The 17388-nt window shown below is 38.4% G+C and overlaps 1 protein-coding gene across 1 annotated transcript; it reads right to left on the bottom strand.

The window, feature by feature from the left end:
• Positions 1 to 321: 321 nt before the first annotated feature.
• On the bottom strand, positions 322 to 16059 carry LOC134791133 (uncharacterized). Its single transcript, XM_063762175.1, has 5 exons — positions 16030 to 16059; positions 2594 to 6226; positions 2228 to 2368; positions 1288 to 1528; positions 322 to 497 (listed from the first exon to the last, which is right to left on the bottom strand). The coding sequence occupies exons 1-5, from the start codon at positions 16057 to 16059 to the stop codon at positions 322 to 324; spliced, it is 4221 nt and encodes a 1406-aa protein (XP_063618245.1).
• Positions 16060 to 17388: the final 1329 nt, after the last annotated feature.

Here is a 17388-nt window from a genome sequence, read left to right as displayed (position 1 = left end):
ATTTCGCTTGTTTTAAGAATTCATTGCTTATTCTATCTGGACCTGGGGTTTTATCCTTTTTTTGAGTGTCTATGGCATTTTCTACTGCTTCTTTTAGTATCATGGGTACGTTTGATGTATCTGGGAGTTCTATTTCCATTTCATCAGTGGTTTGTTCATATAGTTTCTTGTAATATAATGTAGCAATCTTCAATATCTTTTGTCTTGGTCTAGGTCTTCATAGCCTGGTAGCTTAATATTTACCATTGCTATTCGCTCTGAAATCCCTATGAAACCCTCTATTTTGCTCCCAAGATGTTTTTTGATTATAAATCCTACTCCTTACTGGCCCGGGATTTCTCCTTTATGGTACAGCAAATAGTCTGGGTAGGCAGCAATGTTCTCTCCTATACTTATAACTTCACTTAGTCCAACTATATCCCATTTGATTTGTTGTAAAGCATGTTCGAGTTCTGTGAGGTTTTCTTCAGACTTCAGTGAGAGGACATTCAGAGCAGCTATATGAATCTTGGATTTCACACTCTCGACTCTTAGTTCGTTTGTTGGGTAAGTTTTCTTCTAATGGCTGTTGTTGGGTTCGGTCCTGTTTTTGCTTGTTTCTATTGAATTTAATTCCTTTGTTGCTAGTTCGTTTTTATTTATTAAAGTTGGTGGGTATTTGTTTTTTTCCTGTGGCTTGTTTCCAATTGTTTTTAGCAATTGATTATCTAACCCCACGGTGACCAGCCGGGTTGGGGAGATTTAAACTAGTTACTTTTGGTTTTGTTGTGGGTTTTTCCTTGTTGCGGTTCCTGTCTTGTAATGTGTAAGTTGGGGTGTTGTCTAGTTTTTTGTAGGTTCTGCTGGTGGTGGTTTGCTCGGCTTGCTGCGTGTTTCGAAAAAAAATGTAATATTTGGTTTGGGTGTTATTTTTTCAGTTGTTTGTGGCATTGTGACTCCTCAATCATTTCAGTATTTGGTGTGGTGATTTTTAGGGTTCCGTACCCAAAAGGTAAAACGGGACCCTATTACTAAGACTTCGCTGTCCGTCCGTCCGTCTGTCTGTCACCAGGCTGTATCTCACGAACCGTGATAGCTAGACAATTGAAATTTTCACAGATGATGTATTTCTGTTGCCGCTATAACAACAAATACTAAAAACAGAATAAAATAAAGAATTAAATGGGGCTCCCATACAACAAACGTGATTTTAGACCAAAGTTAAGCAACGTCGGGCGTGGTCAGTACTTGGATGGGTGACCGTTTTTTTTTGCATTTTTTCCGTTTTTTTTATTATAGTACGGAAACCTTCGTGCGCGAGTCCGACTCGCACTTGCCCGGTTTTTATTTTTAGTGCTGATGAGTTAGGTGACTTCGACTCTTCCCGTTTTCTTTTCTCTCTAGTGTTTTCTTTTGGTTTTTTCACCACTAATTTGTCGTGGACCAGGAATGCAATATTTCCCTTCTTTTTTTCCTCTTCCACTTGCGACTGCAGTTGTTTCCTCTTTTCAAGAACCTCTTTTGAGTAGTCTTCCTTCATGTAAATTCCCTCCGGAAGTTTAGACTTGTTTTTTAGGATCAGGTGTTTTTTCCATATAGTTGAGAAGGAAACCACAACAGGGCGATTTTTGGAACCCGTCCATTTTCCAATTCTGTAGATGTAATTTCGTGGCTTTCTATATAAACTTCCATTTCTAATATAATATCTTTAATATAATCTACGAGTTCAGGTTCACTTTTTCCCAATTCACTTATTCCAAAAAATATTAGGTTATTGTACAATTTTGCACCAGGGTCTCGAAGGGGAAGCAAGAATAAATACCGTGTTTAATAATAAACAGACGTATATTTATCCACACAAATTCTCAGAAACAATACAAAAAAAGTTTAACAGCTTATAAAACTACGTTGAACTAACGTTCGCTAGTTTGACGGAGGTAACAGCGCCATCTACCGGGACATTGGGTAAACCAGTTCCGATATGCGTTTCGTACATGCCGCCCACCAAGGACAACATGTCCTTCATCATGACCGCCCACCGTGAAGTGTCTGAAATATTAGGCTTGACTGTGTTAAAAACTAATCTAATTTCAAAAATTCAAAAAGAAACTGGTGGGGGATCATTTCTTACACTAATGATATAATGATCTTAAAGATACAAAAATATTAACAACTAATTAGCTACCGGCAGGATACAAAGTTTAGACGTTGGTCGCTTTATTAAAGTATTTTTGCATTTGAGAGTTACCACTCTGGTCAGTTGATCTGAGCCAGGGTGTTTCTGCATGATTCTGCCGAAAAGCCACTTAGAAGGAGGGAGATCATCCTCCTTCACCAAAACCACGTCTCCGACGTTAGGTTCGGGGACTTGATGCGCCCACTTGTACCGCTGTAAATAATGGGTTAAGTATTCGTTAGACCAACGACGCCAAAAATTTTGTAGCATACGCTGGGTCAGTTGCCATCGCTTAAGAGTGCTTATATTCGAGCATTCATAGTTCACTTCTGGAACCGTAACTAGAGGCTCTCCTATCAGAAAGTGACCCGGGGTTAAAGGATTGGGCTCAGTTGGGTCATTGGGTATAACGGAGATAGGCCGTGAATTCAAACACGCCTCGATCTGGCTGAGTAGAGTCGCCATTTCCTCATACGTAAGTGTCGACTCTCCAATAACCCGTTTGATGTGGTATTTGGTGGACTTAATCCCTGCTTCCCATAATCCACCGAAGTTCGGGCTTTTAGGAGGGATGAAGTGCCACGTGGTTCCATTTAAAGCCAGACTTTCCGCTATTTCTTGGACCATAGCTGACTTCTCTGCATTGAAGAGGTCCTTTAATTCTTTAGCAGCTCCGACGAAGTTTGTGCCGTTGTCGCTGTAGATTTCTAAGCAGCGGCCGCGTCTGGATGTGAATCTCTTGAAAGCCTCAAGAAATCCACGTGAGGTAAGTTCACTTACTACCTCTAGGTGTATGGCTTTGGTAACCATACAAATGAACAAGCACACATATCCCTTGTATGAGTGATGTCCTCGGCCTTTTGAAGTTCTTAAATTGATGGGTCCTGCATAATCAACTCCGCTGCGGATAAACGCTCTACCTGGAGTAACTCTAGCCGAAGGTAAGGCTCCCATCAATTGAGTTTGGATCTTGGCTTTTTGGCGAATGCAGCGCACACATTTGTGAATGTGTTGTTTCACTAAGTCCTTTGCTCGTACTATCCAGTAAGCTGACTTTAAGTAGTTCAGCATAGCTCGCTGGTCGCCATGAAGAGTACGTTCATGGGCATCTGCCACAATCAGTTTGGTCAGATGTGAGTCGTAGGGCAAAATAATAGGATGTTTTGCTATTTCTAATTCTGAAGCGTTCTGCAATCGGCCGCCCACTCGCAAAATACCGTTTTCAAGAAACGGCGTTAAAGAACGAATCTTCGAGGTTTTTGAACTAATGTACCCGCTTTTGTTGATCTCCTCAATTTCGTTCTTGAACTCAGCGTTTTGACACTTTTTAACGCATATTAAGGCTGCCTCGTCCATTTCCCACTTTTGCAGATATCGTGTGTTGACTTGATTGTTCTGTGTACTGTCACGCTTTCTTAAAAACCGTCGGCAATAAGCAACAACACGTATAAGTCTGTTTAGAGATGAATATTTGTTCCAGAATTCTTCTTCTACTATTCCTACGTGAACTCTTGCAGCCTGTTCTAAATTAGTATCATTGTTTTTAGGCTTTGCATACTGAATGACCTTGTCGTGTAGAAGTTTAGGGCCAAACTTCCACAGGTCGTGTTCCTTTAACTCTGCTGGTTGCATACCCCGTGAAGCACAATCCGCCGGGTTTTCTTTTGTACGGATGTGAGACCATTGCGCAGAATCCATGGTGTTTAATATCTCAGCTACCCTGTTAGCTACAAAGGTTTTCCAGCTGCTTGGGTGCTTGTTGAGCCACGCCAGAACCACTGTGGAATCCGTCCACGCTCTTATGTTTGGTTTGGGTATTTTCATGACTTCTGCCACTTCTGCCAGCAACTTAGCCACAAGTACAGCCCCACAAAGCTCTAATCTGGGTATGCTAACTTGTTTGACAGGTGATACTCTTGTTTTGGCTGTCACTAACGCTACATGTATGTTCCCTGTTGAGTCAACTACTCGAAGATAAACGACAGCAGCGTAAGCGGCGTTGGATGCGTCGCAAAAGCCGTGCAGTTCATGAAGTGTGTCATCCGCGTGCGTGTGAAGCCATCTTGGAATCCGGAAGTCTATAAGGTGAGCTAGTTGTTCACGGTAAGTTAACCAATCCTGTAATATGTCAGATGGTGGTTCCTCATCCCATCCGATCCCTGCTAACCATAGGCGCTGGATAAACATTTTTGCTGCAATGACACATGGTGCTAACCATCCTAATGGGTCGAACAAACGTGAAACATCAGAAATTATTTTTCTTTTTGTTGCAGGTGGCGATAGCGGCGGTAGTTTTACCGAGTACTGAAATTCGTCGTCATCCCGATTCCAGGTAAGTCCGAGTATTTTAGTTATATTATCTGTCTTTATTTCCAGATTGCTCTTTTCTTCTTTGTTTTCTAGGTTCTCTCCTTCTCTTCTATTGATCTGCTTTGACAACTCTTTTTTGTTGCTGGCCCATTTCTGTAGCACGAATCCTCCCTCGTTCAATAAGCCTTTCATTTCGTGGTACAGCTGTAGACCTTCGTCTTCTGTCTGGCATCCGGTCATCAAATCGTCCATGTAGAACTCTTGATGGACCCGTGGTGCAGCTATAGGATACTGTTCTCTGTGGTCGCATGCTACCTGATTGCGTGCCTTTACTGCCAAGTAGGGCGCTGAAGCAGTTCCGAAAGTGACGGTCAGCAACTTGTAATCCTTGATTTCATTTTCAGCATTGTCGCGCCACACTATGCGCTGAAAGTCGGTGTCCTCGTTGGCTACTCTTACCATCCTGTACATTTTTACTATATCCGCCACTAGACAGACGGGGTACTGTCTCCAACGCAAAATGAGGTGACGAAGTTCTGGTTGCAAGGTGGGTCCGGTCATAAGCTGATCGTTTAGTGATATCCCGTCCTCATATTTAGAGGAAGCGTCTAACACGACTCTGACCTTCGTGGTGCTTTTGTCCTCGCGAATCACGGCATGGTGAGGTAAGTAGATTGCTTCTTCCTTTTTATGATCCTGTTCTGTCACAGGTTTCATATGACCTAGTTGCTCATACTCTTTTATGACTTCAGTATATCTAGCTTTAAGTGTACTATCTTTTTCAAATTTCCTCTCTAAACTGTGTAGTCTTTTAACTGCAATCTTCCTTGAATTGCCCTTGCAGGTAGGATCGTCGCGAAACGGCAATTTCACGACATATCTGCCCTGTTGGTCTCTCACTGTCGTAGATGCAAAGAAATCTTCGCACCTTTGTTCTTCGGTTGTAAACAGTCGGGAGTGAACTTTTGGTTCTGCTTCCATCTCCCAAAATCTTTTCAGCATATCATCTTCATTCACCTGCGTATGTAAGACTGTCACACTGTCATTTGTACTCGTTGACCCGTCTGGGCCAGATATAATCCACCCGAGAGTGGTGCACTGTAATAGAGGAAACCCTTTTGGACCTTTGAGTACTCCATCTGTAAGTATCTGGCAGTACACTTCGCCTCCGAATAGTACGTCGATTTTATTGGGTCTATTATAAGTCGGATCGGCCAAGGTAAGCTGTTTCTGTTTCAACCATTCTGGGACTGTTGCTTGTTTACCAGGAAGGTAATTGGTGACCTTGTTTAAAACATATGGCTTTACTACAATCTTAAATGCTGGATCAACGAGCGATTGGATGGTTAAGTCTACTGTGTACTTAGGCACCGCAGACGTCGGCTCGCCACCTAATCCCGTAATTGAACTCTTGGTAGGCACTTTCTTTAACCCTAAGGCTTGTACCACAGCTTCCGTGACAAAGGAAGACTGTGAGCCTGGATCTATGAATGCACGAATCACCTGATAGTCGCCTGTTTTGGACTCAGCCTTTACGAGGGCTGTGGCTAACAATACTTCATCTTTCACTATCCCTGTCGCAAAACAGTTGACTGTCGGTGTGGACTCATTTTGTGTGTTCTCTGTCACGATATGTGTGGCTTCCCCAGACCCAGTTTCAGCTGCCTGAACTACGCTCTTCGGATTGGCAGTTGACGTGGATACATCTTTTGGGTGAAGCAAGGAGTGATGTTTTCTCTTACAAATTCTACAACTAGTGGCCTTTTGGCAAAATCTTACATTGTGGTTACCGCCTAGACAATTGTAACAAATTTTATTCTTGGTAACAAAGTCATGTCTTTTGGCATAATCCTCACCAGCAAACTTTTTACAGAAACAAAGCTTGTGAGGCTCGGTACAAAATTCACACGCGAGTGAAGGTGCGGTTGCGACACTTGCGACATGGAGTACATTTGATTTGTTGTGACTACTATTATTACTATTGGACGACTTCCCGTAAGCACTTGGGGTCTTATTGGCGGTTCTCGGTTCAAGAAATTCCAGTGCTCTGTATCGACTTGTTAAGAACTCTTTAAATTGGCTAAACGTAGGTAAAGCGTCTGAAGCCGAGTTAGTCGCAACGTTAAGTTCCCATCTTGCTCGTCTCCTGTATCTGCTACTTTGGATGCTTCCAGCTACTCGTCGCTAGATGGCGCCACTCGCGCCATTCGATGATCCAAGTCCTGATTACAGGAAACCGCCAGCTATCCAACGCTAGATGGCGTTGGCAACCTCAGTTAGCTGCAACTTTTCCCGGCCTTTGAAGCAGCGAACCACTGCTAAGCACGGGACGCGAAGTGTAGTCCGCACCGTCTCCCAAAAACGCCACTCCAATTTGGCTTCAAAAGGCTATCCGATTCGAGGGACCATGTACAATTTTGCACCAGGGTCTCGAAGGGGAAGCAAGAATAAATACCGTGTTTAATAATAAACAGACGTATATTTATCCACACAAATTCTCAGAAACAATACAAAAAAAGTTTAACAGCTTATAAAACTACGTTGAACTAACGTTCGCTAGTTTGACGGAGGTAACAGCGCCATCTACCGGGACATTGGGTAAACCAGTTCCGATATGCGTTTCGTACAGTTATTTTTCCGTTTTTCCTTGTCGATATTACCGAGTTTCTGTTCTAATTCTGTTACTTTGTTTTTAAGAATGGGATCCTAGCGAAAAAGTTTGAATAACCTTTTTTGTAGGAAATTTTATGTAAATTATTCATGTAATAAAACATTTTTTGCTATTGGCTATCGTTTACGAGTTTTTTACGAATTACTAAAAAAGGGGACCTTAGAATTTATTTTCTCCCTTCAATATTTTTTTTAATATTGATCCTAGCGAAAAAAAGTAGCACTTATTTTATAAGAAATCTGAAACAGATTATTTACGTAAGTAACAGATAATTTTTTGCTGTGGGCTACCGTTTACGAGTTATTTACGAAAAAGTAAAAAAAAAAACGATTGTAGAACAAATTGTAAGTAACTTTCCCGCCTTAATAATATTTTGCATTGAGATCACTCTGACCCACGCTTAATATTATTTTCTCAAACATGCAATGAAATATTCATGTTATGTTCCTTATAATAGGCTGCGAAGTATGACGTTTCAGGTGCGGCTAGGACAAAAGGTCGTTAATGGAATTTCATACACATCTTGCAGGCCTAGGCCGGCAAAGTCCTCTTTTTTAATTTTCATTTCACAGATATTTGTGACATAGCATCGTGGCATTCATCCATTAAAAAAAAATTGAGGCAGTATTTGCTTTATGGTTCGTAATGACACTCTGCCACTACGTCTATAAAAAAAAAACAAAAAACAATGTTTGCTATAATTTGCAGTTTTATTTGTATAAAATCAACATGAACTTAATAAATAATACATTCAATAAATTTAACTACACAAATAAAAACATTTAAAATATTTCATCTAAACGTTAGCGGTAAAAAGGTCTACTCAAACACGCGTAGTTATATTTTTTAAATTGTTATGGAGGTAAAGTTGAAAAATATTCATTCTGTTTTATTGGATTTATGGTGCGTTTTTGATTTTTTGACTTTAATATGAGTTCCGACGAAATAATGAAATTAATATTAATTGTAATCGTAGGTGTTGGAATTGGCAGGTAAGCAGAATTGATTTTAATAACTTGCTGCCTCTGCCGCCAAGTCAAAGACTTAGTATGTAGGTATATGGTTGCTTATGGCAATTTTATTATTCGAGAAACTAAGAAAAATGGCTTACAGTTTATTAGAAACAGTTTTGTGGCATATTTTAAATGAATGTAACTACAAACTCGTCAACACTGTGGAAATCATACTTATTTACTCCATGCATAAAGCAACGATGTATGTGAAACATGATATCAACATGAAAGACTATGTAAACTTATGTGACGAAAACGACAGTCAGACGGATACAAGGCGAAAAAATCAAAGATACATGAAAATATACGGGTAGTAAAAATACACGACTTGTGTAAAACATACGCGTGATAATGATATAGGTACGTGTTGGTTATATTTTGGGTGTAGTTTACTTTTAGTTTTTTCTATAAATAAAACTTGGGTTTCGTGGATTTTTTTTTTATTTATTTCATTGCATGTTTGAGAAAAGCACTATACATACCTCGGCGGGAAATGGGGTTCCACGCGCTCAGACCTATCCGTCTTCAGTCTATATATGTCTTCGGCCGGCAACCCCTTTCGTCCCGGCCTCTGTAGTAATGTACTATTTTTATCTCCCATTTATCAACAGATTTGTATAATAATAAGTGTAGCTTTACGACTGTATTTTTCGTTTTCAGATTCCTGCTATATAAAAAAAAATGGTGATTATAAAAAAAAAACAAAAATATGTTTTTTAGTCTTTTCTCCTTTATTCTTTTTTTTTGTTAGAAAGTGCATTGTTTTTGTTCTAAAATAGATTCCTCATCCTCAATTTATCCGAAAATGATATACTACATGCCCTAATAGCTATAGTTTTAGAGAAATATTGCTGCAAGTGAAGCGCGGCAGCGTCGAACTTCCCCCCTCCCCCCCACTAAATGAGAGGTGGCTCTCGACGGCTCCCGGTCTGTATCTGCTCAAGACCAGCTAAGAATCAACTGTGCCAAGTTTCAGCGCATAGTCTCAAAGACCTCAAAGTGCAAGGTCCCCATACAACGGTGTGCAGTAGAGATGGGTAGTGAGTAAATACTCACGGGTAAATACCGAGTAAATACTCAGTATTTACTCAATATACCCGTATTTACTCGTTTATACCCAAATTGGTGGGTATAAACTATTTAGAGTGCTGAAAGGGGCATATAAATTAGAAATATAGGTGTATTATGGAAGCCGCTACTGGATTAAGTACTCAAAATTGTAAGAAATGTATTTTTAAGAGGGGCACTCCATACATGTAACTAATTGTCACGAAAAAAAAAATCAGAGGCCACCGACGTGTTGCACATCATTAAATTGGTCTTTAAAAATAACTGGGATGTGTCTAAGAACATTTTTGGATAAATTGAATATTTTTGGAAAAGAAACCGTTTCAAAGGGCAAAAATAATGTTTATCTCTCTATAACTTTAGAACCAAAGTTCAGAAAAAATATGAAAACATATCGGGAGATTAGCCGTATAATAGAGTACAAAAAACAATATTTTGAACATCATCGGTTGAGCCATTTTTGAGTTTTCTTTAAAAAACCCTTAATTAAAGGTCGTAAGTGCCGCGTAAACACTAGGGCTCGCGGTCGTGTCCGGGTTTCGTGTACACGTGTTCGGTACCCGTTTCCGAACTACACGTACACGGTTTTCTGACCCGTTCTACACGTGTAGTCGGGTACACGTGTAATTAAGATCCGTGTATCCGGGTACCCGTGTACCCGTGTACACGGCGAAACGGACCTTAAATACACGCGGGCCTAACCCGTCCTTGGCGTGTAGCGGAGATTGAAGTAATGTATAAAGTTTTAAATAAAACAAAGGTTCAGGTTCAGGAGCTCCGATTGTTTAGCAGTTTTATTTTATAGGATGTTCAATGTGATTGATATGTGTTGTACCAATTTAATTGTTTTTTCACCTCAGCAGCTCGAACAAGGGTACTTTGCTACTTAAAAACAGTGAGCAAAATGCGATTTTGCTAAAGGAAAATATAACATATTCCGTTCGTGATAGTTTCAGTAAGCATAACTATGTACTTTTGTATTAGATAATCATTTAGGTTTACTTTAATTATCAAAAAACTACATCAATTAAGAAAATGAAATACCTATCAATGAAGTCAACGGTTACTAAGATATTGTTAATTTTAATATTATGATTATTGAAACAAAGTGTACTTACCTACCTATTATTGACATTACCAATCAATCCAGTGAAACTGCAAAGTAGGTAATTGAATCTTCCTAACCTCCAACATATTCAATCGTATGTCTTCATAGCACGAATCTCCGCTACACGAGAGTGAAGGGTCGAACCGGCGGGTAAATAAGATCCGTTATTTCGGGTATCCGTGTACCCGTGTACACGGGTACCCGTGTAAACGTTTCCGAATCCGGGCGGGTTCGTGTAGTTCGGGTTCTTAAGCCCGGCGGGCTTAAGAACACGGGTACCCGTGTCAGCGTGTAACACGTGTATCGGGAGCTCTAGTAAACACGCACTTTTGCGCGACATGCAGTTATCTAGAACATCGATAGAATTGAAGTACCATATTTTTAAAGTAAATACCTTCTTATTTAAAACAAAATTGTTAACTATGCATTATCACAATTTGCCTCTCACTAATAATTACCTTTTTTTCCTAAATTAAGCATCCTATATGCTTTTTTTATTTTATAGATATTGTTAATACACGTTAGAACTCTTCAATAAAATACAATTTTGTTCTTAAATCTCACTTTTTGAATATTTTATAAGCAATAGTTTTTACCCAACTAAATGAGTAAATACGGGTATTTAACGGGTGCTTTGAGTAAATACCGAGTAAATACTCAGTATTTACTCACCCCGACCCATCTCTAGTGTGCACTAACAAACCAGCTATTTACCTCAGTATGTGAAACGTTCGTAGGCTATTTGACAATTTGATCAAATAAAATTAAAAGAAATATGTTTGGGAAATAATGATTTGCGTTTAAATTTGCGATAAATCGGATTAATTAGTAAATGTCGATTGTCAAAATGCGATATCTTAAACGGTATCTAGAAGTTGTTATTAATTACTACTATACGTATTCTAGGTAAAGGTATCTCATCATGTCAACATCTAACAAAATTCGCTCATTCATTAAATTAGATGATTTTTCTCTAAGGACTAATCAAATGACATCGCCATAAATTCTGAGAATTCCAACCTTCGTATGCGCCTACTTGTTCTTTTTTGCTAAGCTTTGGATTCGCAATCCTAGAATGTAAATCGCCTCGAAAAGTCAACGCAAAAATCGTGCTATGGAGTAGGTTCAGTAGTTAGTGCCGTGCCACACGAGGCGGAAAAGCCGCCGTAAACCTCCGTCGCGACACGGGAGAATTTGTGCGGCGAAAGTGTTTTCGTGGGGTTGATCCCAATGTAGTGTAAAGAGGGAAATAAAAATATACCTAGCCTTTATTTATTTCCGTATACGACTGCAAACTCTTGGTGAGTCCAGAGTGACATCAGTAGCATTGTATACTGAGTAAAAAACTAGAAGTATTCATCTCTAGCCAAAAGTGAGGTGAAAATGTAAAGTATAGTCTTAGGTTAATCATAAGGATCCCATGAATTAATGACATAAGTATTACTCCAATGTTTACACCACTAAATATCAATTATAAACTGAAACAGATGTCATATGCTAAAGAAAAGTGACAAAGCCCTCCAATGCCGGAGACCGGATTAGAACCGGCGTCTTCAGCCATCGCGGCTAACTCCCTGGACCTCTGGGTACCCGCTACGGCGGTACCCGTCCCAATGTTTTGCCTATATGCCATTTTAAATAGTTTATCTTACCTTTTTCTTTAGTTATTGACATCTATTTCAATTTATAAGCTGTTAGTTACGTATTATCTACCGATTCTACCGAATCCAAAATTACTGTTGGAAACATAAACCGGCGGAATTGCGGTGGAACTGATTCACATGCGATTATCTACACCCCTGGGTTTGATTAGTCAAAGCGAGACGTTCCGTGCTTCAGTTGATCAAAAAGCCTTACAGAAAGGGGGAAGGGGAGAATGACGTATTGGTTGGCATTCCTACGATACACACAATACGTTATGCTTAACTTTGCACGACTTTTTGCTAGCTTTGAACAATATTGTTGGCGTGTGCGAGATTTTTTAATTTATATTACAGTTTTTTTTTAATTTAATATATCAATCGTTTATCGTTACGCCTAGACATAGGGATGGCTAAATAGAGATCGGAATTTTTAAATCATTTATTTACATACAATCGGAATTAGAAGTCCAAACAATAATTAGCACCTAAATATTACTTTAGAACCGTTTATTAAGTACACAGTTACACACTGGTACATTATAATTACTTATCATAAAAAAAAATATATTTGTCACGTGAGTATCTAACTGGATTTAGATAACTACGACTGTAATAATAGACGAAATATTTAGCTACTTATTTAAATATTATATCACTCTTATGCTCGAGCGACAAATGCAAAAATCATGTTCTGTTCAATTCGGCGCCCGCAGGGATCTGAGTTGGGACTGACAGACAGACAGACCGACAAGTCTGCCGAATATTAAAGATGCGTTTGTTTATAGAAATGTTGACGGGTATCACGTGTATCGACGTTATTCTTCTCCATCAACAAAAGGGCTCCACACATCACACAATTTCATAACAGGATATCAACTCTATAGGTATTTAGTATTATTTAGCCATTTCAGTACCTATTAATGTTAAGTTGAGCCGTCCTTTATGTTATCTGTTATCTGATTTAGTCTCTACGCATAATACAAACAGTAGCTTTACAATACACCCAATATCGGTATCGTGTAACTCAAAGTTTACCTTAAACCCGCACTCAGATCGAAAATCACACATGATCACACGTCTCCTAATATACTTATGTTCTTTTGAATTCACGTTCACTTGTTATCAGAATAAATCGATAAGGGCATAAGAAGACATGCCCCCGGCCGGGCTGTATTAGGTAGGTACTCAAAAGCCTTCCCGTGGGAAGGCGAACATTCGCTTCAACACTGTTTTAAGTCTTAACTGAAGCATCTAAATAATTGCAACAACGTGGCTGCTGCTAAATATTACATATATTATATAAAACAAGTTTAACAATATTAACGGGACGTAGTTTAGGGTAAAGGATCCATCCTCTAAAATTTGTCATTTAAATGAATGACTTTTCCGTTTGACAGAAAGTTCAAATTGTACTAACAGATTTTTGTGGATTGGATCTTTTACCCTAAACTACGTCCAACGTAAGCACGGATATTTTCTGAGAGAATCTTCTATTTTTGTTCCATAAAAATGTAGCTAAGTGAATACTAACTGCTAAATCGTTTAAGAGCCAACGGGAGTGGTCATTTCTCCATACAAACGTACTCCTCGTTTTCCTCCGTGGTTTTTGAAGCTAGAGCAATGATTTTTTCGACACAGATTAATATTGTCAATATCTGTGTCGGACCGTTTTGCTTTTTTTGATATTTTTGTTTTTTAAGGCGCTAGAGCCCTTCAAAAATGGCCAAAATGGCCTAATTGACTATGCCGCAATGAGAGGCGTGGCATTCAAAACTGATATCAATTAGCCAAAAAAGCAAAACGGTCCGACACAGATAATTTCATAATTATTTAGATTTCTAAATTTGGTTACGATTGGTTAAGTTTTGGAGGAGGAAACAGAGGAGTACGAAACCTCGATTTTTGAGATTTTTACGCAGGATTTTTCGCCTTGTCCTTATCGCACTACTTTTAAGTGCCGCTTCCGTTAGCGAGACGGGTATATTTACCTAAAATATTTAAAACTCAGCTCCTGTTTCGTCTTAATCGGTTAGTTTTAAGTTTACCTATAGAGAAATAACCATACCTTCCCAGACTGTTAAAATCATTGAAGACTTCTCGTTGTCAGTTAAAAAATGAGGTAATAGAATAGACGTGAAACGTCTTAAAAACCTTGGTTCTGTATTATTTAATAGTTGATGGCAAAGTTCGCTTTAACTTGGTCTGGCTGTAAGTACCTCTGCAGAAATATAAAGTTAGCATAAATACAATACGTCACAATACACGACCTCATCCGTTCTATCGAATTCGCGCCAAATAATTATGAGCGTTTTAACCGTTCAAAATATTTCAAGTTTTTTTTTATAATATAAAAGGGAAGGTTTATAAAAGTATTTTATTCTTTCTGGTGTTCAAACGATATAAATAAAGATTAAAAAAATTAAAAAAAAAGTCACGCATGAGGCTAATTTATTAAAGACGTCTTCAGCCGATGCGAGGCGAGTGCTCTGTAAGCGTTAGGAACAGGATCCTCCTGTTACTTCCTTCACTTCCCAAGCTATTAGTTGATAAGTTACGAGGCTCAGGCGGCTTAACTAAACTGCGGTCCCTCGGCCGACACACCAACTCGTGCCAACTTGTGCATTTTTAATTCGCGTCCCTTGGAACTTTTATATGAGTTTCGTGTGGCTTAACTAACACAAATAGCCGCCGTTAATGTTTACTTTTAATATAATCATTACCGTACTCACTAATTGCTCGAGGTACCCATCTAGAAGAATAAAATTAAATACCAAGTTATTTCAACTTAGTTCGACATAAAAAAAATATTTTTTTGCGCCTGCTCTGCACTCACTCACTCAATAGTTCTTATGACTTTGATAATAAAAAAATACAATAAGTACAGACTATTTTGTAAGTTATCGAATTATGAGTAGAACAAAGTGTGTTTTGACCTCTCCATACTAACCCATGTCTGTTTCGCACCCTGCATATGTTTTCGATAGCAGAAAGACGCAGGTTTTTGGGTTAATTATATCGAATACAACATATTACTATGCTAAATGTTTAGCATTTTGCTGACTTATTCTAAAGACCGTATCGTTAAGTATAGGGACAAATAAAACCTGGTCTAACTGTTGGCATGTGTATTATTTTGTATTACTATGTTCTTAGAGTATGATCTTTTTAAGCTATGTCTGATTTAAGAAGGTTGGAATTTTTTTTATTTTAGGGACTTTATGATGCTTTTAATACCGTATAGCAAATATAGTCCGGACAAGCCTATCGAGCTGAATTTGAGACTATTTCACCGACTCTTTGGTACGATTTAAAGTAACAAAAGGTTCATAGGCTGCCAAAACATGTTACCTAAGTGTCCTCTTCATGATTGCTCAATTGAGCAGCTGCGGAATAAATGTGGTGAATTTTTATTTTTACATAAAAACGACTTTTCACCCCACGTTTTGGAATCCCTTCAATTTCTGATGCAAGCGAAATGACGGAGACAGCTAGAAGAATAAGCTAAAAACCAAAGCCTAACGGACATTCATGGCGTTGATCCATCGCTAGAGCGGGTCGACAGAAACGCTCCATGATAGTTATATTAGATGTCAAAGTCAGGGTTGTCGCAAGTAACATGCCATATATATTCTCTAAAAGGCGACCATGCACAGATCCAAAACTTTTTTTTTTAATGAAAAGAAATGATTAGACTATATCCAGATGTTTCGCTATACGAATCATGTGTAATTGCTGTTTACATAGTACGATTTTTTTTGTGTGATATTGTCTTGTTCGCAAACCTCAAATTTTCTTGTAGTATTTGTCAACAGTCGTTATTGTTACTCGAGAGGATTGGGTAAATCTCGTCCAAACCATATGCTTTACGTCGAGCTCCCAGGACGAAATGTCGTGTACCTTATTAAAGCACTCATTAAAAATATAATACCAAAAAAAACGGCTAAGTAAAGTTGTCCCCATACTTAACGATATGGTCTTTAAGGGCTCCACCACTAGACATGTTGTACATATATTATTGCACTAACTACAACCAACTGTATAACTTATATCATTCCACTCACATCTCCTTTGTTCTCGACGTTCTCGTACATTGCGGTTCTGAAACTGATTTCTCCCATTACAAATGATATGAAGCGCGACACAGCACAAATTTTAATCACAAAGTTCGGCCTCAAACGTGCATTCCGTCATTAAATTCTGAACTTTCTCAACTGCACCATAAAGTTGTATTTTAAGTGGTGTTTATAATTTGCGATTAGGTATAACAAGTTGACTTTACGAAATGACAGCAAGATCATTAATTATGTATGGAGCCGATCACAGCTGAAGCCGTCTTTGTGGTTATTAATGATACCGCGGAGTAGCTTGCTGGCTTGCTATTTCAGAAATATAATAATAACTCGCAGAATGCTGAGAATGTGTAACATTTTTGCATGTTTGTTTATCAAAAGTTTTATGAAATAAATAAATAAAAATATATCTATAAATTTGTGGTGTTAAAAACGGACTTATCTATAAAATAAAACTAAAAACTAAAACAAAATAAAACTAAAATACATCGAGGATGCTGGCAGCATTTCTATAAATAGCCCTATGTAAATTGATGTACGAAATTCTATGATATTGATATGGTTTTACTAACAGGTAAGTACCTAATACACATTACACACATCACTATAAAATCTACAGAAACACAGTCATGATTACAAGCAGAAAGCAGGAGCATTTTATCGTTAAAAACAATATCTTTAAGACAGAAGAAAAACACTCTTTTAAAATTATACATATAGAAAATATATTTTATTTAGATGCTAATTTATAAGTAAGAGCTGCTAGCTGACGCGAAATTTGTAGTGAATGGTTAAAATTCTTATATAAGATTCTCTCCAGTTTTCGTAAATCAATATGTGTACACACAACAACACCTACACACCACAACAACAGTGTCGAATGTCGTAAAAGAAATATGAGCGCAAACGGGCTCACGCGAGAGGACGGCCAGCATCGCGCAAAGTTGAGGAAAGCAAGTAGGAAAGCGGACCCTGTCGCAAAGGCCGGAAAAACGCTAGGTAGAAGAAGAAGAAGAAGTCGGTAACATTGTTACACGTGGAATAGAAGTTACGTTGCTAATAGCCGTTACACGTGAGGTTTATTTGGCCCAAAAGCTGCTTACCATCAAAAGCCAATCAAAATGAAGACATGTCTCAATGAAGGCATACATGTCTCAATAAAAGAAAATCATGGCGAAAATAATTGAATGAAATCTTATTTAATAAAGAACATTTATTGCGTTCTCCTCTGGGCTTTTCCTTAAAAGGTTGTAATAGAAACTGAGTTCGCTGATAAGAAAAATGGCTAAATAATACTATTATTCGGAATGAGATTAGACCCTTTGAAAGAACAAAGTACCCGCAGCTCAC

Source organism: Cydia splendana, chromosome 1 (genome assembly GCF_910591565.1).
Source record: "Cydia splendana chromosome 1, ilCydSple1.2, whole genome shotgun sequence".
NCBI lineage: Eukaryota > Metazoa > Arthropoda > Insecta > Lepidoptera > Tortricidae > Cydia > Cydia splendana.
The sequence above is the reverse complement of the archived record's forward strand: the minus strand, read 5'-3'. Positions and strand labels throughout refer to the sequence as shown.